Below are 22,250 nucleotides of genomic sequence, written 5' to 3' on the forward strand. Positions count from 1 at the left end.
CAAGGAGGTTCTCCACAGATTTCAACCAAATATGATAGGTTATTAGCGTTTTTTTATACTAGTGTGGCTAAGAGATTGGCTACAAATGGTAAATAAGAGAGTAAATCAATATGCAATTATGTTTTGGTGTTTAACTATCAACATTTTTAGTTGTCTCAACTTTATAGAGATTCAAGTGCTTTAAGTTTTTTATATTTTGATTTATTAAGTAATTTGAATCTTTTTTTTTTTCAAACTATTCTTAAATGTTCTATAAATGATTATTTTTGCTTTTGGAAGTGATCATATACTATTTTAAATAGTAAGAACCATTATTAAATTGGAATAATTATATTAGATGATTTAAAACTGGCAATTATAATGTAACACTTTACTATTTGTAAATATTAAAAAGATAATAAATTTTGTCTTTACTTGACCAACAACAAAAACTTATGTCCATACAAATACTGAAAGCAAGTATGATCATATATATGTCTATATATGAACATATTGTATTAAGCTTGTGCAAATCTTCTTGCTGCTCTTCTATTGTTCCGTGACTGCCTGTTTCCTTCATTCAGCATTAGTTCAGCAGTGTATTGTACTCTGAGCTTTCTGATTTGGTTCACCTGTTCCAAGAAAATAATTTATTATAAACATGAACATTAATGGGATATAAATGATCATTATGTATTATAAAGTGATCATGAAGTATATTTTTTTGTTTTGTTGAAATTTACATACATTGTTTGGTTTTAGGTCACAAACCCATTCTTCATTGGGATCAGCAGTGAAAGTTTCCATATGTTTCATAATGTAAACTCCACAGTTGGTGTAATCTTCGTTGCTCCTCCACCTTATATTTCTCAATAGAATCTGCATCTTCATACCCCAACCCTTTCAAATATTCTGCATATCCTTTTAACTGCAACATATACAGAAAAAAAAATTCAAAGGATCATATTAATATTGATCATTTTAATTTTCAATATTGATCATTTTGTATAAACAAATTGATCATTTATATATCTATTAAACAATATACTTACCACCAATTGGGGTTGGTTTTCATACTTTGTTGCAATTGTTTGATATTTTGGCAGTTTCCTGTTGTCAATTATATGCATTGTCTCATTGATATGATCAATGCATAGAAGATAGAAATGTGCATATATGGCCACTGGAAAAAAAATCTGTACATAGTACACAATATTATTATATATACACATTAATGTAAATGAACATATTATAATTCCATATTGTTCATTAATACCTGTTGATATCCAACTGCACTCTTGATTTTGTATAACCTCAATTCATTTGTTATTCTTTCTTTGAAGTATGCAATTCTAAGCTCCATTGATGATCCTTCAGGACACACTGTATTTGCATACATAATTTGCTGCAAATAATGCACAAGGATCATTTTAATATTCATAATGATCATCTAGTATAAGTGAATTGATCATTTTAGTACACCAATGTATACATGTGTAATTTCAATAAAGACTTACATGTGGAAATGTTGAAAAGTATAACTTGTTCTTTGACCTTTTTTGATTTAGAAGTACTGCCCATGAATCGATCACATTGTTAACTACTAATGTATCCCCTTCAAGAGTTTTCATCTCTTCCCTATTGATCGAATTCACTCCATCATAGTATAGTAGCTCACTGCAAAATATCAATTTTTTAAATTTTATGAGTTTACAACACACGTAATGTTAAAGTTTTAATGAAGTAAGTGATGTATACCTTTGATCTTTTCCACTATAAGCATAGTCTGTTACAAGTTTGTTCATTGTGTCTTCATCTTTGAACAAATCCTTATACTTGACCATGTATGGAGATCGGAAAGCAAGAGGAACATTTGGGATTTCCCTTTGTGGCCTAGTTAATGTGACCATATATTAATACAAATATGAATTTTTTTAATAATGAACAAATAATTTATATAAAGAACAAATAGTAATACCTTATATCTTTTTCCTTTGCAATCTCAGTTTTTTCCTTCTCAGCTTCTCTTGATTTTTTTTTTTCCAAAGTCTTCTCTCTGTCACTGAATAAATATTGAATTATGAATGATCATTTAGTATATTGATAATGAACATTATAAATCTATACACATGTAAAGACCATTTACCTTTGTCCTGTTGTGTTTTTGGAAATTTGAATCTTCTCTGTTTCAATTTCTTTTGAATCCTTTTTTGTCTCACTGAATATAAATATAGTATAAATGATTATTCAGTTTAATGTAAAAGAACATGTATATGTGGAATAATCATTTACCTTTCCTTCACATTTGAAGCATATATCTGTTTCTTCTTGTCTTCTCTGAAATATTAATCATGGTTAGTAATGAAGAGTAATTAATATAAAAAAAAACATTATTCTCCTTTTTTGAACAATAAACACTTAAAATATTACTAAAACATTTAAATTAAAATACATAATTTACATATCTTAAATTGTGCATTCCTACCCTAAAGCAAAATATTCCCTTCTGATTTTATAATACATATCCATTACTAACTTCATAAACAAAAACTGTCCAAAATAATTACACTTTATAACCAAATTTATTCTACATGTCCATTCAAAATTATATATTTTCTAACAAGATAGGTCTTCCATGTTTACCCCATGCTTCCTCCTTTCTTGTTTGATTTATCAAGGATATCTTCCATACTTAAACATGCTGGAGATTTGAAGATTGTAGAAATATCTCCAGCAGCTTCCCTATTTTCAGTTGGTGTCTTGGGATCACAACTTTTGAATCAGATGCTGCAAACAAAATACATGAAAAAAATTTAATATAACTAGAAATGAACATTATACTTAATAATTTGATCATTTATTTGTAATATGTGAACATTGTACCACTCTTTGAATTTCCTTCAACATTTTCTTCTAATGCTTCAGATTTTGAACCTTCACCTTTGTTTAATGCCTTTTGTATTAATTTGCATTCACACATATATAGACTTAGTATCATTAAAGAAGAATATCTTACAATCACAAATATTCATTTAATACTATATAAGTGAACTTTTTACCTTTTTTTGAATTTCCTCCATCTTGTGGTTCTTCAGAATTTGAACCTCCAACTCTTTCTGTTGATTTAAAATATATGAAATTGTTAATGTAAATGAACATTTGTTATTCTGAATATATACTTTTTTGAATATTTAGAATAAACAAACTTATTATTTTATAAATGAACATTATACTTTTCATAATTGTACATAGATATTAAAGTTTTACCCTCTTCTGGCTTAGAAGAAACATTTGCATCAGTTGTTGTTGAAGTTGTGGCTGCAACATTAATCTGTGCTTCTGTGTTCAAATAAATTAAATTTTAATTCTTTAATTATATTATACTCTTTAAGTAAGGATATTCAAATTAATGACAGTTTTTAATTAAGCATATTTACCAGTTGTTGGAGTTGGGGGAGTTAAGTTGCAACCCAAACTGAATGCCTTCCTTATATCATATTCCTTCTCATTTCCTTTTTTTTTTTTTTTTTCTGCTTCACTTGCCTCCATCAGTTCCTTCTCAATTTGAGCTATGGCATTCAAAAAATCCTCTGATCCAAATATTTCATCATCTTGGCTGAGAATTGATGGTTCTCTTGCCATCTTTCCCAACACTTCATCTACCTTCTTGACCAACTGATTCCCAGGAAAGAGCTCTTTTGCCTTAACCAATTTGGTAGAAAGTCTTGCCAAAGATGCACCAACTTCTTGTACCATTGATGCAAATTCATTCATAAAGATCTGTCATTTATAGAACATATAAGAAAAATCATATAAGACATTATGTGTTTTGATATTGAACATTTCATAATTTATAAATGATCATTTTGTACCTTAGGATTGTCTGCAGGCTTTTCTTCTATTCTTGGAAGGACTTTTCCATATCCATAGTTCAAATCATTTTCTGTTTTTATCCTTTCAAGTGACATATCCCTTTTCCAACAAGAAATTATTGGAATTGTTCTTGGTTGTTTTTTGTTCAATCTTTGAACTCTGTCAAAGTCGAACAGCTGCACCAAAACCCATTACTATAAATGAACATATAATATAATATAAATGAACAATTAATATAAAAGATTAAAATTTTAGACGAAATCGATATTTAACATTTTGTTAATGAACATTCATTGTTACTAAAATGAACATTTTATAATTTACTATTGTGTGTTGTAAACTTACCATCAGAAATTGCAGTGGTCCATTGTAGAATCCTTTTCCTCCACTCTTTCTCCATGTCACATGGCAACTGATGAGAGAGTCAAACACGTACTGACACCAATTCAAGTTTTTTATTTTTTCTTTGTCCATCATAGAAAACAGAAACTTGAAATGGCATTGGTTGTTTGAAATACACTTCATCAAACAATTCACAGCAACTACCAAAAAGTTGGTGAGAAAATCTTCTTCTGCTGGCCTTTGGTTTTTGAATTTATCACTTGTATATTGAGCAATAATTTGGTTTACAGATGGTGTTTTGCCTTGCCATTTTGACCTCCAATTTTTTATAAATACACCAAAATCTTCACTTGCTCTGTCTGATTTGGCTTCAACAATGGGAATGTCTCCCATTGGCAAACCATATACAATTCTCACATCCTCCACCTCAATTTCAATTTTCTCACCTTTAGGCAGCTCAAAACTACAACTACTGACTTCAAAGCTATCTAAAACCCAATGGTTGAATTGTTTGTCAAGCTGAGGAAGTTCTATATCCAACAACGGCCCCAGTCCTATTTCATGCACTAATTTCTTCTGTGTATCACTCATTTTCTTAACCCAATGCATGAATTTGACATGGCCTCCTCTTGTCGAACTTCCAACTTCCTCTTCATTCTTTTCTTCCTTCTCTTCTTTTTTTTTAGCCACTGAAAATTCAGTTTTCCTCTTCACAATCTTTTTTATTGGTTCCCTCTCATACAGAACCATTCTTTTTTCTTCAGCTTTTGGTTTTTTCAATGTTGTTTTCTTTTCTTGAACTACTTCCACCTCCTCACTTTCTTCATCTTCTTCTTTTTCAGCATCAAAAGCTGGATCCTCACTATCTGATCCACTATCAGTATTACTTTTATCATCTTCTACATTTTCCTCCTTTGATTGTTCTTCAATGATTTTTGTTTTCTTCAAAGGGCCTTTAGCTGATGCAGAAGGCCTCTTCTGGCCACCTAAACATTTGATCAATTATAATATGTAAAATGAACATATATATATGAAAGTGTAAATTGCTAGTTTGTATTTGAACATTTAACTTTATTAATATGTACATTACCTTTTTGTTCTACTTTTTTAAGAATTTTCTTTTCTGCAGGAGCAGAACTTGTTGCAGGGACTTCTTCTTGTTCTTCATCCTCTGATGGTTCATTATAAGGCACTTGATCTATGACTTTTCTTTTTTTTTGCAGGACTTTTAGCTGATGCAGCAGGTCTTTTCTGACCACCTAATTATTTGATCAATTACATTAAGTAAAATAAACATTTTAAAAGTGTAAGATTGTAATTGAACATTTATTGTTTTAGATATGTTCTTTTACCTTTTTGGCCTGCTTTCCCAATAACTACAGCCCTTGTACGCCCTGTTTTCTCAACAGGTTTCTCTGCAACTGCAGTTGCAGCCCTTGGACGCCCAGGTTTTTTGGGTGTTGTTGCTACTGGTAGGTTTTCAGCAATTGCTGCAGCAACTGTTGCTATAGCTGATATGCCAGGCAACTTAACATCTGCAAATAAACATTGTTATATAAATATTAATATAGTTGTAATATTTTATTTAATATGATCATTGTTATATTAGAAATTGTACATTTTATTTACCTCGTGATTTACTTCTTGTTCTTCTTGCTGGTGATTGTTCATATTCCTGTTTTTTTTTTATTTTCTTCCAATTCTTTTTTCTTTTGATTTTTCCTTGCAACCCTTTTCCTTCTTGGTTGCTTTGAATTTTGTGAAGATTCTTCACTCTTTTGAGACAAATTTAACTCTTCAACAGGTTTTATACCTCTCAATATTCTTGTCAACTCCTCATCCCTTTGCAACTCTTCTTGTCTTTCCAATTCTTCTTCTGTTTCATCCTCAATCTCAATTTCTTCACCACCTATACATTTAGATCATTTACAAATTGGTAAATGAACATTTTCAGTATAAGTGTTATTGATTAAAAAAATTTAATATTTAATTTAACAATTATGTACATTACCTAATAGGATTTATTTAATTTCAGCAGGGGCCTTCTGTTGTGCATTTGCAGAACTTGCTGCATGGGATTTTTCTGCAGCAGAGGACTTTTCAGTAGTTGTAGCTGGGGCCATTTCAGCAGCAGTGGCTTTTCCAGCAGTATCAACAGTTGTAGCAGGGGCCTTTTTAGCAGCAATGACCTTGCTAACAGGAGCAGTTTTCCAGTTTTTTGTCAGTTTTTTTAGTATTCCTTGAGTTGACACTTTTAATTTTTTCCTGGCAACAGATAATTTATGATCAATAATATTGTAAATGTGGAATAGAAACATTTAATAAGTTATATATGTTCATACTTTTGCATTATGTATGAATGTGTTTCTTCAACTGCTGCTGGAGGCTCATCCTCTTTTGGAGGCTCTTCCTCTGTTGGAGGCTCATCCTCTGCTATAGCCTTCACTTGTTGTGTAGGCTGATCCTTTGCTGTAGCCTCTTTTGGAGGCTCATCTTCAGTTGATTGATTTCTGAAAATTAAAAATTGAAAATGATTAAAAATGTTAATCAACTAATATGAAAATGAACATTAGTTGATTTCTGAAAATACCCTGTTGCATCCTTTTTTGGTTGTAGTTGTTCAACCTCTCTTGTGTCTTTCTTAGGTGATTGATTTCTGAAAATCAATTAATTTTAAATAATTAAAAATGTTTATTAAGTAATATGAAAATGAACATTATGGGAATCAAATACCCTGTATTCACTAATTCTGATCCAGCCTTTTCTTGTTGTAGGTGATCAGTTTTTGCTTCCTCTTCAGTTGTTTTTTTTCCTGAGAATGCAAATCATTAGATTATGTATGACAACTAAGAAATAAATGAACATTAAACACATTGAGGTAGAATATACCCTTGATTTGTTGATGCATCATCTATTTTTGAAGTTTCCTTCTCTTGTTCACTGAAATTTTTCGAATGTTAATACATAAAAGTATGATTATGTAACTGTATAAAAATTAATTATTGAATTTTTATTAAGTATTTATACCTTATTGATTGATTTTTCTCTGGCCTTGATCTTGACATTATACATTTCACTTTCAACTTTTTTGGTTCACTAAAATTTTACAAATTATTTCAATTATGAGATTAAGTATTGAATTAAATGATTGTACATTAAATATTACATATATGAATATTTGTAAGTATATCAACTTACTTGGGATGTAGGTTGTCTCCTAATAAATAGGGTTCCCACTTTTTTATAACTTCATTTCTATCCAATTTGTTGTCTATTTCAGAACATTCTTTTCTCTCATGAATTATAGGATAAGGATTGAACATTCCATTGTCAAATTGCATCAAGTGTATCACTTTAAATGGTACATCACTACAATGTAAATTAATATTGTAAATCATAAAAATTGACATGATGTTTCTATGTTAGACAAATGTACATAATAGTTCATATAAATGATCAATATAGTTGTAGCAATGAACATTTGTATACACATATATGGATATATATAACATAATATGAATTTTGACAATATAGTGTTTTGTAAATGTTCATTTTACTACACAGATGAATAAAGTATATGTTTTCTATTTGTACAAAATGGAATTTAGACATGAACAATTAATATGTCAGTAAATGTATACACATAAATTTAGAAATGAACAATTTAGAAACAAACATAAATTGCATGCTGTACACATAATATACAAATTTGAACATATGTATACATATATATGCACACATATATGCACACAATCCAATTTGAACATATACTGTTTTGTATTTGTTCATTATATTTCACAATACTATACTTTATATTTTTTTTGGTTGATCATTTAATCAAAATTACGCATACATTCCAATATTAAAAGTAACTTGTTTAAATTTTTATTATCGTCTCAGAAATAGAGGAAAATTATGTTTATTTTGAAATTAAACAGTAACTTGTTTAAATATGAGCAAATTTAAATAAATTTATGCTTATAATTCCGAAAAAAAAATAGTAATACTTACTTTGATTGTTCTAGAACTCCAGTATTTTCAATTTTTTTCCTGAAGCATCATCAAAAAGAAAAAATACCAAAAAATTAGGGTTTTGTTTCGCAATTTTCAATTAATTTTACACTAAACATGTAAAACATACTTACTCATTAGATTTTTGGTTTGTTGTTGTTGAAATTTGTCGAGATTGTGCAATTTCGTCTCTTATGTCGGACATTTTATACAATTTTACTTGCTAATTGCATGTACGAAAATGGAGTAGAGAGAGAAAATGGAGGTTGAGTGAGAAATTGGAGAAAGAGGATGAGAAAGAAAAATGTGATTATTTGAAAAGTTTTTTTTTTTTTAATTATATATATATATGGGTGGGGTAGTGGGAAGTTACTGGCAGTTTTAGAAGGAAGTTACTGGAATGTGTGGTACGCATCGTTTAGGGGGGGTGTAGGGATAAATGGCTAAACTAGAGTCTAGCCATAAACAATTAACTCCACCCAATCTTCAAAAGCCCAATGATTAATTATGGGCTCTATTTTTTTTTTTTTTTGAAAGGCTATGGGCTCTATTAAAAGTCATCAAATAATGGTAGTATGAATAAACCGCTCTAAATTTCCCTCCCTCTTTCTTAGTTAATTTCCCTCCTTCCCCAAATTCCCCCAACCCAATTCTATTTCGCTCTTCTCTCTCACTAAATTCTCCACTTTTGCATTCTCTCTCCTTTCGCAGGTAATTAAATCTTCAAATTCTATAAATTTCCGCCATTTTTCTTACTTTTATACTTTAATTTGATATTATCTTCATCTTATTCTTCCGTTAATTATTGTTACAGAGCTTCGATCTGAAGCTTGCTTGTTCAGTTGTAGTTTAATTTCTCGTTTTAGGTTTTAATTCGATTATTAGGGTTACAATTTCCTTGCTTTAATTTTGAATTAATGAAGTTTACAACTTTGATTTTATGACTCATTTTTTGTAAGTTTAATTTTTAGGCATTTGTTTTAGTTTTTTGTGGACTGAATTTGAATTTTGGACTTTTGATTATTGTTTATTGACAAACCCTAGATTTTGTGATGAGTTATGATAATCTTTTAGTTACACCAATTGATGAATTTTCTAGTTGTTTCATTCTAGTTTCGGAATTTTCTACCAAGAAGTAAGACTAGTGAATGATCTAGGGTTTTCCCTAATATCAGAAATCGCTTGCGTAATCGAGATTTATCTTGAGTTCCAACTTTGGAATCATTTTTTATCTTTACCTACTAAGATTGGCCAACATTACTAGATAAAGAAACCTTGCCAATAAACTATGCTGGTAAACTACATTATCCTTTGCTATTGTCCTTTCTTGTAGCTGTTGTCCTTTCTTGTAGGTATAAGGTAATTTAATTACATAGTAGAACGATTAAATTAGAACTAGTTTGGCTTTGTGTTTAGTACTACTATTTCTCTTTCTCTGGTTGTTTTTCTGCCGCTGATAATATGAAAATCTTTTGTCATAGGTTTAAACTTGGTTTTAAGGGTCTTACTGTTGCATTGCTTCTTCAGCTTAGAGAGAAATGCAATGAGTGCGGTTAACATCACAAATGTCGCTATCTTGGATAATCCAGCACCGTTTCTCTGCCCATTTCGGTTCGAGATTTCATATGAGTGTTTGGTTTCACTTAAAGATGGTATGTTTCTCCGTATTTTTTACTTTGATGGATTAGTGTCTTGTTATTGAGCTTTGTTTGTTGTCAATCTGCTTGCTCATGGTGGTAATTGCTCTACCCCAGATAGAAAGTCAATTTAGGAGGTTTGACCTATCCACTTTTGGATTCGGTAACTAGTTAGGGGACTTGAATCATCAGAATGTACACATAAATATGCGAGCATCACAATTTGCGAATTCATATATGTGAGCATGCAGTGGCACATATGCTCAAATGATGGTTCCACAGACAAATTTCTGGAGCAGTTTGTTGGATAATTTGTGTTGATATTGATTTTGTTTGTCACATTAAAAATATCAAGCTTTCTTGAACAAACTTTCTTGTATCTTGCTAAATTATGAAGTATGAAAGAGTGTATGCTGCTTGATTGTTGTCACATTGAATACATGAATTCTTTGTCTATGAACCTTGTTGAAGAAAACAAGGTGATTGAGTGTGTACATAATTGAACTATGGTTTTATGAAGAACTTGGCTTTTTAGTTTTCAATTGGAATGTGGTCTAGAGAAGAATAAATGGAAGAAGAGAGAGAAAAAAGAGTCATGTGAATATCCTGGTCATGTGTGGGCTTGAGGTAGAAATATTATTAAGATTAGAGTAAACCTGAAACATCTGTATATGTGTTTGCAAACGTGCTAATACTTGTTGGAATTTGGAATTTGTTTGAATTGTTATGTACTTGTATCACTGTATGTAGTACGCCCATACTCAGACCCTACTTTTAGCGCAAGTCTCTATTTCCAGATGTTCCAATAATGTGTATGTCTATATGGTATGCCTTTATGTTAAATTTCTATTGGTTTAGATAGTTTTTTTTTTTTTTTTTGTTTTTGTTTAAGGCTCTGAATTCAGCTGAAGATTTCAAAAACAGAGCATTTGAATGGTCATGGTTACATTGCTGTCCTTACATTCTGCTCTCATATGTGGGGAAACCTTAAAGTCTGAAATGTAGATGCTCTTTCCCTTCCTTTTCTAACCCATAAGGAGTCATGTTTGTAAACTACTCACAAGAGTATAACTTCTCAACCTACTCCCTCTGTCCCTATTTGTTTGCTCCATTTTTCATATATGGATGTCCCTTAAAGATTACCCCATGCCATAAATGTCTATGGGGACCACCACTTTACTCTCACAAAAACCCACTTTGTGCCCCATTACTTTTCTCTCTCGTCAATTTACTCAACCAAAACTTAATAAAGTAAAAAATGGACATGGGGCAAACAATTAGGGACGGAGGGAGTAACTATTAGTGTTAGGGGTGAGTGCGGGCTGTTCCTTGACCTCTAGATCATTTGTGATGCTGGTATCTACCACCTTCTTAGTCCAAACAAATAAAATTAATTACATGCCTGCTATCTTGTGATTAGGTATGTGGAATTGAAAAGTAGGATGGTTCAATGCTTTTGGATGATTGGGTTATTGGTAGAAGTAACAAATGCCTATTGTGTATTTCTTGTATAATTGTTATCCCTGTCTTTAATGTCACCTGATGATGCATTTTTAAATTCTTGTTCTGCGGTGTTTTTGATCAACATACATATTTTAAACGGATTGATTGGTTTCGATTTTTCTCTGACAGATCTGGAATGGAAACTAATCTATGTGGGATCAGCTGAAGATGAGACATATGACCAACTTTTGGAAAGTGTTCTTGTAGGACCTGTCAATGCTGGCAACTTTCGCTTTGTTCTTCAGGTCATCTATAAACTTCCACGTTGTAAGTGTTGATTTTGGGTACTTGTAATTTTAAATCACTCCTGATGTTCTGTGTGCTTGTGCTAGGCTGACCCTCCAGATCCTTCAAAAATTTGTGAAGCGGATATAATTGGTGTCACAGTGTTACTATTGACATGCTCATACATGGGGCAGGAATTTATTAGAGTAGGATATTATGTGAACAATGATTATGATGATGAGCAGCTGAGGGAAGAACCACCTCAGAAGGTTTTGATTGACAGAGTTCAGAGGAATATTTTAGCTGATAAGCCAAGAGTCACAAAGTTTCCTATCAATTTTCAGCCAGAGAATGGTGAGCATGTAGACCAACCTGAGCATGTAGAGCAACCTGCTGAATCTCTTGATCATGCTACAGAAAACAATAAGCAAGAACAATTGCCTCTGCCATCAGTTGATAATAGCAGTTTCTGAAGTATAAAGTAAGTAGTTGCTTAGTTTTGACTAAGCCACAGCTGCCACACTGGTAGGTGCAATGAGTAATTTTGATAACATTATGCTTCAAGTGAATGTCAAGTTTCGAAGTTCAACATAGTGTGCTGAATGTGCTGTACAAACTGCTGATATATGATGTTTTTGAGCGCTCTAGCATGAAGGTCTTTGCGGATTTCACCCAAACCAGACATGAGAAATTATGCTTTTCACTCGGCTGTGTTAAGCTTGTGTCTGTGTCTTGGTGATGTTAGCGAATTGTGAATACGTGTTTCGATGCTTACTTGTAATCTCGTGCAGCAAAATTATTGATGATTGTTTAACTTCTACTGTTCCTGTTAAAACTATCAGTATGTTTATGAAATTTCTGCGCAAGTGTTCATGTATATGCGTCTTGTCTGTGCATGAGTGTGGATCTATCTTGGAGCAGGGTGTGCTGTTTATCAGCAAAAGTTATGACTTGCCTATGCTGATAAGTGAGCTCCAAATTGATGAAAAATTCCGGCCGCACGGTTTTGGATGAGTGTTATTCTATCTCTCCCTGTGATATAGAAGGTATACGTAGTAAGAAAATTTAGTATTAGTAAATATTCCCGATACTAAAAAAAATTCAACAGTACCAGATAATATTTTTGACACTGGGGTTTTGACTCAAACTCAGTATTAGACTTTACTAGAGTTGAAAACTTTTTAAACGACACATAACATACTTCATATCATATACTCTCTCCGTCTGCAATTATCTGCAACATTTACCTAAAATGGGTGTTTTATATTATTTGCAACAAATTTTTTTCTTTTTTTTGGGTAATATTTAACTATTAATTACCCACTATTACCCACTTTTTTGGTTAGTGGTCCCCTTCACCATCTATTACCCACTACAAATATTTGTGTTCACACTATAAATACCAAATATACCCTTATTTTTCAACACTTAAATGTTTAGTTTATGTATATTATCATAAGGGTAATTTTGTATTTTTACCTTTCTCTCTCATTAATTAAACCCACCAAAACTCAATTAACACTCCCCTAAAAGTTTTGCCTAGAATTCCGAAAATATGTCCTTTGTTGCACATAACTACGGGCGGAGGGAATATCATACAATATAACTAATATATAAAGCTAAATTTTTAGTCAGGCCACGAGGCAGTGACACTTAGCGTTTTAATTTTTTGCCAAGTGTCGTAACATGAAAGCAATTAAAACGCCAAATGTCGCGCCATGTAGGCAATAAATTATTAGTATGACACATAAGATAAAAATGTTGGATAAGTTTACATAGATTTTGTAAGATAAAAAAGTTAATTTAGAGATTTATTTTCAATAAAATTGGATAGAACTTTAGGATAAAATTGTTGGATTAGGGTTTTATTTTCAATAAAATACCAATATTTTATACCTTTCACTAATTATAACTTTAATAAATCTATTCTTAGCCCATAGGTTTCCTAAATTATGACATAAGTGAGTAAATGAAAAAATTTCCTAAAAACAAAATAAAAAATTGGTGGAATTAGCCCATAAGTTTAGTGATAAGGGCTTATTTTACTACACTCAGTACAATTAATAAAAAAAAGGATTATATCAATATATTTTTTGATACTATTATGCAACATTGGATTGGATTTTTTTTTTAAGGACATTGGATCGGATTATCAAGCAGAATTAAATAAAGAAAGAATTTTTGTATCATTTTTCTCGTATATAGTGTATACTAGATTTAAACCCGTGCGATGCACAGGTTTTATTCATAATTAAACTTAACATTTAATATTTAATCGAAATAACAAAATGTTAATACATAATATTACTATTTTTTTAATCTTATACAATTAAGGTTCACACATATATAAATTAAATTTTAATTTTTCCAGAGCAATTATGATCACCACTGTTCATCGCATTCTAAGAATTTCATGGTGTTCAAATTCTAAAATATGCTTCGTTGCCTGTAAAAGTTTTACGTTTATTTTTGTGGAACATTAGATGAGTTTAAATAGGATTGAAAAACTATTAGATTTAAAGTGGTGATAAAGTTTATTAAATATGATAAATTTTATTAACGTAGAACTTAATTGCCGAATAAATGATAAATGATGAACATTTTTTTTATTTGCTGGAAAAAAGAAAGGATATATTTTTAGTTTCAATTAGAATTTTTTCAAAAAAATATTTATTTTAATCACTTCTCATGTTTCATTATTTTTTTACTTGAATATCATTTTTTAAGTTTAATAGTATTTTTGTATGTATACGAAATAATATAAATTGTTTCTTTTCTCTTAGATAAAATTTTCAATTTTAAAAGATAATATTTTATTTTTATAATAAATTTAAACTTTTAATTTTAATCCTACATGACGGTTTAAAATAATAATCCTATGTGGCATAATCCTATACGTAACGCTCTAAAAATACTAATCCTACATGGCACTCTAATAATTTTTAAAAAATTAAAATCCTATGTGGCTCTCTAAAATCTTGGAAAAAAATTCCCTATATATATACTAGTTTTGTCCCCAGGCGATGTCCGGATTGTCCTAAACCTTTTAACTCGAATGTTAAATACGATCATATAACCCCTTTTGATAATGTAAGAATATTAAATACGATCATATAACCCCTTTTAATAATGTAAAATATTTAGACATACGATATCATATCGCTTATTTATATTATAGTGTACTTTTTGTAGTTTTAGTTGTAAATAGATATCTATGTTATTAATTTACCAAACTAAAATTATTTTTTCTGATTAAAACTTATTTTTAATGATTTTCTATTTTTTATCAAAACATATTATAGATGGATCTCATTTTGAAGAACTTTTTAAAACGAATTTTATGATGGAAATAGTACTGATTTATAAGATATTTATTAAAAGTTACATTTAGTTTTGTATATAAGAAATATTAGAAATATATCGATAATAAAACACTATACAATATTTTTATCTTACAAAAATTCATCCAAAATTCGTTTACTTAGCATCCTATGTGTCACAATAATACCTATTTTTCGCCTACGTGGCTCGACACTTGGAAAAAAACTGGAACGCCAAGTGTCGTTGTCTCGTGGTCTGCCTGCGAGACCGGCTTTATATATTATTGATATGATATGATATGATATTAAATTTCTATAATATATTGTGCTCTTACAAAAAACAATGGTATCCTTTGTCAAAATATTCTAAATCATAAGGGATATACACCTCTTACATAACAATGTTAGTATCAATGATATGTTTTAAAATTTGGCATATAGATTAAAACTTTATTTAAAATTCAATAAACAAACCGGGTATTGCCACCATAATTAAAATTCCAAATAGCCAATCGTCGTTCCAAAAAAAAAAAATCCTAAAAGTCTAGGAGCCGAAAACTTACTTTCGAACTAAGGGTTTTGAATAAAGTCTAGGAGTTCAAATTGTTAAGTATCAATGAAACTGTAAAATCAAATTACTCATCCAATTATGAACTTTTAAAGCACAAAAGTTTCAAACGTGGATAGATTTAAACATTAGTAATAATGTCTTTGAGAGAAAAAATTATTACTTTATAATTATTTTATAAGTAGGTAATTAATGTAAGGATTTTTAAAACATAAAGATATGTATTACGGAGGAAATCCGGAATAACGCCTAGAGTAGGTACTAGTATAACATAATAGTGACTATTGCGGTGATTGGGTGGCTGTGGGCATGGATCGGGGGCTGAAACCAATATCCCTAATAGATTGGTATTTAACTAGTATTTTATAACCATTAACAATATACGAAGTAAATGACATAGAGAACATATCATCCGAATTGAAGTTCTAGAAACCCAAACTTTGGTACACAAAAATTCTCCTAGTTAGATATTGGATACATAACAATTAGCATCAAATATTTGGATATCCAACATGATAAATAAATTTACTTACAGTTTTGCCATTTAATTAAGGAGATAAACTGGGATTTTCTCTATTTTTCTAACCTAGTCAGATAATTTTAGAAGAGAGGTTCATATATATATATATAAATATATTCTATAGTTCTTATTCTTATTTTCATGGTTACTTCGTACAAACAACATATATGCGAGATATGATTAGATTCGTCTTAATTACTCAATGTATAGTTTTATATGAGTATTATGATATTATTATTTTTATATAATTTTTATTAATGTGTAACTAAAGATATTAGTGGTCAAACATACATTTTGAACACCATACAAAATGAAATTGATATTGTAATTTGAGATAGATGGAGTAAGGTTTTGTTTGGCTCATCTAATATTGTCTGAAATTATTTATTTGAATTTGTTTTCTTATTAAGATATTAGTGGTCAAACGTACATTTTTAACACCATACGAAATGAAATTGATATTGTAATTTGGGATAGATGGAGTAAGGCTTTGTTTGACTCATCTGATTTTATTTGAAATTATTTTATTAGAACTTGTTTTCTTATTAAAGATATTAGGTGTCAAACGTACATTTTGAACACCATACAAAACGAAATTGATATTATAAAATTAGGATAGAATGGAGTAAGGATTTGTTTGGCTCATCTAATTTTGTCTGAAATTATTTTATCTGAACTTTTTATTTTATTCGAATTTATTTTATTTCTCTCCATTAATCATTTTTAAATTTTTAAGAAGTTATTTTATCTGAAATGGTTAAAAAAAGATGAAATTAACCAACCCAAATATTTAACAGCTCACCTTAATAACGTTAAAGAGTACTCGATGATGTTTCCTAGGGAAGCAAAAATAGAATTAATTATAGCATCAATTGACCTTGGTGGGTAAGGTATGTGATGATACTTTTGACTTTTTGTATGCTTTTAGAATTCCAAGATTCATTTAATCGATCAATTTTAATCTCTAGTCTTCAATCTCCATTTCCCACCAATCACCCAATCTCTTTTTCTCCATTTAATATTCCATGCGAATCTTCTCTTATTTATTTGCCCACTCTCCCATAAATATGTCTCTACTCTTCCATCTTTTTATTATTTTCTATATTTCTCGCTCTAATTGCTTTTTTTGGGTAGACATGGCCAAATGCTTCATAACGTTGATTTTTGCTCTTCTTTTACTCTCTTGTTTGGTAAATGTTCAAGCTACAAGACTTTTTCCTAGAGATATTAAGCCACAAACATCCAATGTAAGTAACTTATAGCTTTCCTTGTTTATTTGGTTATATTCCGAGATCAGTTTCCGATTATATATTGCTCCTTCTGTCCGGAATTAATTGTCACCTGTAGTTTAACTAGCTATTATGTGTGGGCAAAGGTTCTATATACTATGGTAATTGGTGACTAGTGAGTTTTTGAACATTAATTTATTTTTATTTTTGTAGGAATCAAGTATCAATAAAGAAGGTTGCACTAGTATGGACGGTGAAGATTGCTTGTTAAACAGCAATATGGTCCTTCACACGGACTACATTTACACTCAAGAAATTGAGAATCCTTGAAAGTTCACTACTTAAATTGTCGTCTTTTACTTTCTATGGAAATTTTGAGAGACTTTGACAAAAGTGTAATTAGTTTTTATATTAATATGGAGTATTAATGAATTTCTAAAATTTTGTCTTTGGAGCTTGGCAGGTGGCAGTATGGCACTAGAACTCTACTATAATCTGGAACTGTTGTTCTCTTGCTACTAACGTGTGTACAAAACCAAAGTTTTATTAGACGAATTATCATTTTACTAAATTTTGTCATCTACATCTATTTTAAAATTATTTAGTCATATCTTGTCAAAAAAAAAAATTAAAATAAAATAATTATTTAGTCATAAAAAATGTATTATTACTTTGTTGTTAAATAAATGTATTTTTTCCTCAAAAAAAAAAAAAAATGTATTTATTACCTACTATCAAAATAACCAAATACTTCGTGTTAGTTACTTCAGTTTCTGAAAATAAATGAGTTCTTTAAGTTTATTGGGCAGATAAATTAAGTTTGGAGTATGTCTACAACTCTACAAGTGAAGTGATTTGATCATATTAGCAACGAAAAGTTGGACAATTAAAATTAGCTAATTTTTTTTTTTTTTTTTTTTTTTTTTTTTTTAAAAAGTCCCAAAGAACACTAAATTTCATTAATTAAAGTCATACGACATCTACAATTAACAATTAACGATAAAGGAAATAGATATAGCAAAATCAAATAAGAATTAACTGTGGAAGGACTAAGAATTCAAATACATAGGTATAACAATTCTAATTCTTGATTTATACACTCGGGTGCACCATGCTAGTGCTAGTAGCAGTAAGAACATTGTTATAAATTATAAAGAATGTGGATATATATATAACATGTCATTATTTTGTAAATAACATGTATGATACTGAGTTTTTATAATAATTTTCTCTCTAAAATTAATTTCTCCTAAAATTAATTCAAGATTTCATTTGTAGATATCAAAATTTAACATTTTAAATTTCATTTACAAAATTTCAGTTTTCAAAATATTTTATTTCGGTCATTTTGTTTCACCAATTTTTTTTACCCTTATATTATTCATATCAATAATGGTCATGTGTATTTCTTAGGATGTTCTTTATATGATTTAATAATGTTCTTTACCTAAAAATATAATGTACATTATATTTGTTTGTAATATACAAAATATTATTAACACTATATTCTTTCCATATGTTCATTATTATTATATCATATACTAAAACACATACACACTTAACAATAAGAACAAGTACTTCAAAAAATATAAGGGATAAAAGAAATAACACAATGATAAAACAAATAATACATAAAAGTATATAAACGAACATGAGCATAGAAGAACATGAACATTTTTTTTTATCTACATACATTAAATAACATAGTTTAAAATGTAAACAACATATATATAGTTCATATCCAAAGAACATAATGATCAAACTCAAAGAACATATTATGCTCGCGTTCTTTGCAAATGTCTGTAATATTCTTATTTTGGCATGTGTTCTTTAATTATACATATACGTAATATTCTTCCGAGATCACCATGCGCATGGTGCACTCGGATGTACCATAAAAATTTCATAACAATTCGGCATATTCTCAGTTCGTTGTCTCATACAACTTTTTGAGTGAATTTGTCGTCGCTTCGAAATTTTGGGAGAAAAAAATTCATGAGATAATTTTGTAACCTGAATTCGAGTAATCAATATTAATCGTAGCCCCGCATAACCTGATACTACTCTAAACGCAAATAACACCTTATCTTTCGAACAAAGGAGATCGAAAAACAAGTTTCAAAGGAGATCGAAAAAACCTTATTTTTCGAAGGAGAAAAACCCTTTGTTTCGAGGGAGACAAGTTTCTCTCGAGCGGAGGAACCATTATTATAAGCTAAATACAAACAAAATGCAAAAAAAAAAACTTAGATTGGGGCTTTCCACCGGCAATAGCTGATGTAAGCCCCTTAAAATTTAATAATGGAGGCTAGGATTTAGAAGATAGGAGAGAGGTTAGGGTTTTTTTGGGAGAGATATTGTTTGTACTTTTCAATTAAATTAAATAGTTTTGAATTTAGGCGATGCTCGAGCGAGGTACTTCTTAGGTATTGGAACAATATCTTTGACCCAAAATGTCAATATCTCGCTATTTTAACCGCAAACATTCCTAAGTAGGGATGTCTTCGGGGCGGGGCGGATTTTGGCATTCCCATCCCCATCCCCGCCTCACATTTTCATCCCCATCCCCATCCCCATGGCGGGTCTGAAAATAATCCCCATCCCCGCCCCGGCGGGTCCAACTCTAAAACCACCCCCGCCCCATCCCCATCCCCGTCCCCGCCCCATACCCGCCAAACCCCCACCCCATACCCGTCAAACCCCCGCCCCATCACCGCCAATTCCCCGCCAATTCCCCGCCCCATACCCGCCAACTTAGTATCGAGAAAAGCAATTGTCTTTCAAGTGTCAACTGAAACCCTGCAGACTTCATAGTAGACCAATGAAAAATTAGCAGTGCATACAAATCCCATTAACTCAAATCCAAAAAAAAATTACTGCAAGATCCACCATTTTCATAAAGTGCAACACCTTAGGCATACATACTACATATTAAAAAACTTAAAATTAGTACTACATAAGAGAAAAAAAAAACAGTAACTCCAAATTGTCCAAAGTCCAAATATTAAAAATACTACAAGTCTACAAATATTCAAATACATAACAAGAAATTCATTAGGCCTTGAATTATTCGGTGCAAAGTCCACTTGTTCCAGAATCGATATCACATGTTTCAAATCCTTCCTCTAATTCTCCCACTAATTTAGCATATTCATCATCCTTAAATTCTCCACAATCTGCAAATACAATGTGAACTAATTAAAATAATAAATAAATAATATTATTAATTAAATAAAATTTTATTTTAGCTATTTACTTTTAGAAGCAGCCCATATCCAATTTTGAGTACACATCAAAGCTTCTACAGCTTCCGGTAAAAGCCGACTACGATAAGGATTAAGAACCCGACCACTTGTGCTAAATGCGGACTCTGATGCAACAGTAGAAACAGGAATGCTCAATATATCTCGTGCTATTTGCTGAAGAATGGGATATGTGCCTCCATTTGTCTTCCACCAGTTAAGAATATCAAAATCTTGGACTAGAGGCACATTAGCAGCATCTAAATACTTATCCAAATCTGATATTTCATGACTTGAGTTCTTATCTTGTTGCAAAAATTCTGCAAATTCTTGCATAAAGGTCTCTTCAATGGATTTGCTACTACTACCCAAATCAAAAGCTTGTTGGCTGCTACTACCTTGAGTTTTACCCATCTTAGACCCATATTCATCAACCAATCTTCGTAGAAGATCACTAATTCTACCAACCTCAATTTCAAAGTCATGCTCATCAAAAAATTTTGCAAAATAAAAGCGAATAAGAGCCATTTTGTATCTAGGATCTAGTATTGTTGCCACTCCCATTAAACCATTCACACTAGCCCAATACTTGTTATATTTTTGTAACATAATGTCGGCCATTTTCCTTACATAATCATGAGGAGATAAAAGCCAACCAGAAATAGCAATTCTCAAAGCACAAATTTTAGGAAAATAAAGATTGGTCGTAGGGTAATTTGTTCCTGAACAATTAAGGGTAGTTTTACTAAACACTTCCAAATGTTCACATATTTTTTCAACTTTTTCCCAATCTTCAGGGGTCGGTGGATTCTTATATACATTATTATGAGCAATTAAAACAACAAACACTTCTTTATAACTAGTAGCAATAGAAAGCATTTCATAAGTAGAATTCCACCGGGTTTTGCAATCAAGTGCTAACTTTCTACTACACTCAGGAGCTATTTGCTTAGCCTCTTATTCAAACCTTTGTACTCTCTTATCAAAAGCAGTCCAAAACACAACACTATCCCTGATTCTTTGAACACCATTTGATACCAAAACACTTAAACCATCTTGAACAATCAAATTTAATATGTGAGCACAACAACGCATATGAAAAAAATCACCTCGCAATAAAAGTGAGTCATATGGAAACACTCCTTTCAAAATTTCCATCATTGCATCATTAGTTTAACAATTATCCACGGTTATAGAAGACAACCTAAGATAAAGATTCCATGATTGAATGCTTTCTTTCAAAGCATCAGCAAGAACCTCAGCAGTATGAGGGGCGGGGACATATAAAAACCTACCAAAACCAATGAAAATAACATATATTATTTGTCTATTCAATACATACTATTGTGGATATATGGGCTCATTATTATCATCCATCATCATAACTTATAATTCTTATGATTTTAAATTTCACACAAAAAAACTATAGCAATACAAAGACAACCAAAAAAAATAAACAAGTTATAAGTAACCAGAAAACGATACCTTATGATCCGAATTTGTAACTTCCATGTATTATCAATAAAATGTGAGTTGACCGCCATATAACCTTTTCTCTGGTTGTCAGTTGTCCACATGTTAGTAGTTAAGGCAATCTTACCCTTTGCTTTCCTCAACAAGGTTGCAACATTCTCCTTCTCAAGCTCATATCTTTTCATAATATATTTTCTAGTTGTGTTGCGAGACGGCACTTTAAATCCAGGTTGGAGTGTCTTGCTATATTTTCTAAAACCAATATGCTCAACCATGCTAATTGGATACTCATGCAAAATAATCATCTCTGCCAAGTCTCTTCTTCCAT

General features: G+C 30.7%; 2 protein-coding genes across 3 annotated transcripts; one reads left to right on the forward strand and one right to left on the reverse strand.

Annotated features, from left to right (window-relative positions):
• Positions 1–2,671: 2,671 nt before the first annotated feature.
• LOC110685689 lies at positions 2,672–3,785 on the reverse strand. Its single transcript, XM_021862216.1, has 4 exons — positions 3,417–3,785; positions 3,247–3,318; positions 3,039–3,095; positions 2,672–2,766 (listed from the first exon to the last, which is right to left on the reverse strand). The coding sequence occupies exons 1-4, from the start codon at positions 3,751–3,753 to the stop codon at positions 2,672–2,674; spliced, it is 561 nt and encodes a 186-aa protein (XP_021717908.1). The 5' UTR covers positions 3,754–3,785.
• Positions 3,786–8,463: 4,678 nt separating this feature from the next.
• On the forward strand, positions 8,464–12,447 carry LOC110686038 (probable histone chaperone ASF1A). 2 transcript variants are annotated; one of them, XM_021862607.1, is made up of 4 exons: positions 8,464–8,916; positions 9,733–9,857; positions 11,475–11,590; positions 11,678–12,447. In XM_021862607.1, the coding sequence occupies exons 2-4, from the start codon at positions 9,749–9,751 to the stop codon at positions 12,041–12,043; spliced, it is 591 nt and encodes a 196-aa protein (XP_021718299.1). In that variant the 5' UTR covers positions 8,464–8,916; positions 9,733–9,748; the 3' UTR covers positions 12,044–12,447. The 2 variants fall into 2 exon arrangements, with proteins under 2 accessions (XP_021718299.1, XP_021718298.1); XM_021862606.1 differs by having other exon boundaries at positions 8,465–8,916; positions 9,687–9,857.
• Positions 12,448–22,250: the final 9,803 nt, after the last annotated feature.

This window comes from Chenopodium quinoa, unplaced genomic scaffold (genome assembly GCF_001683475.1).
Source record: "Chenopodium quinoa cultivar QQ74 unplaced genomic scaffold, ASM168347v1, whole genome shotgun sequence".
NCBI classification, from domain to species: domain Eukaryota; kingdom Viridiplantae; phylum Streptophyta; class Magnoliopsida; order Caryophyllales; family Amaranthaceae; genus Chenopodium; species Chenopodium quinoa.

Coding starts and splice junctions, on each gene's coding strand:
- LOC110686038 (XM_021862607.1), top strand. CDS start 9,749: ATGAGTGCGGTTAACATCACAAATGTCGCTATCTTGGATAATCCAGCA. Junction 9,858..11,474: donor TTTGGTTTCACTTAAAGATG/GTATGTTTCTCC, acceptor TTTCTCTGACAG/ATCTGGAATGGAAACTAATC. Junction 11,591..11,677: donor ACTTTCGCTTTGTTCTTCAG/GTCATCTATAAA, acceptor TGCTTGTGCTAG/GCTGACCCTCCAGATCCTTC.
- LOC110685689 (XM_021862216.1), bottom strand. CDS start 3,753: ATGAATGAATTTGCATCAATGGTACAAGAAGTTGGTGCATCTTTGGCA. Junction 3,096..3,246: donor TTCTTCTAAGCCAGAAGAGG/GTAAAACTTTAA, acceptor TTAAATCAACAG/AAAGAGTTGGAGGTTCAAAT. Junction 2,767..3,038: donor TGGAGGAAATTCAAAAAAAG/GTAAAAAGTTCA, acceptor TTTTGTTTGCAG/CATCTGATTCAAAAGTTGTG.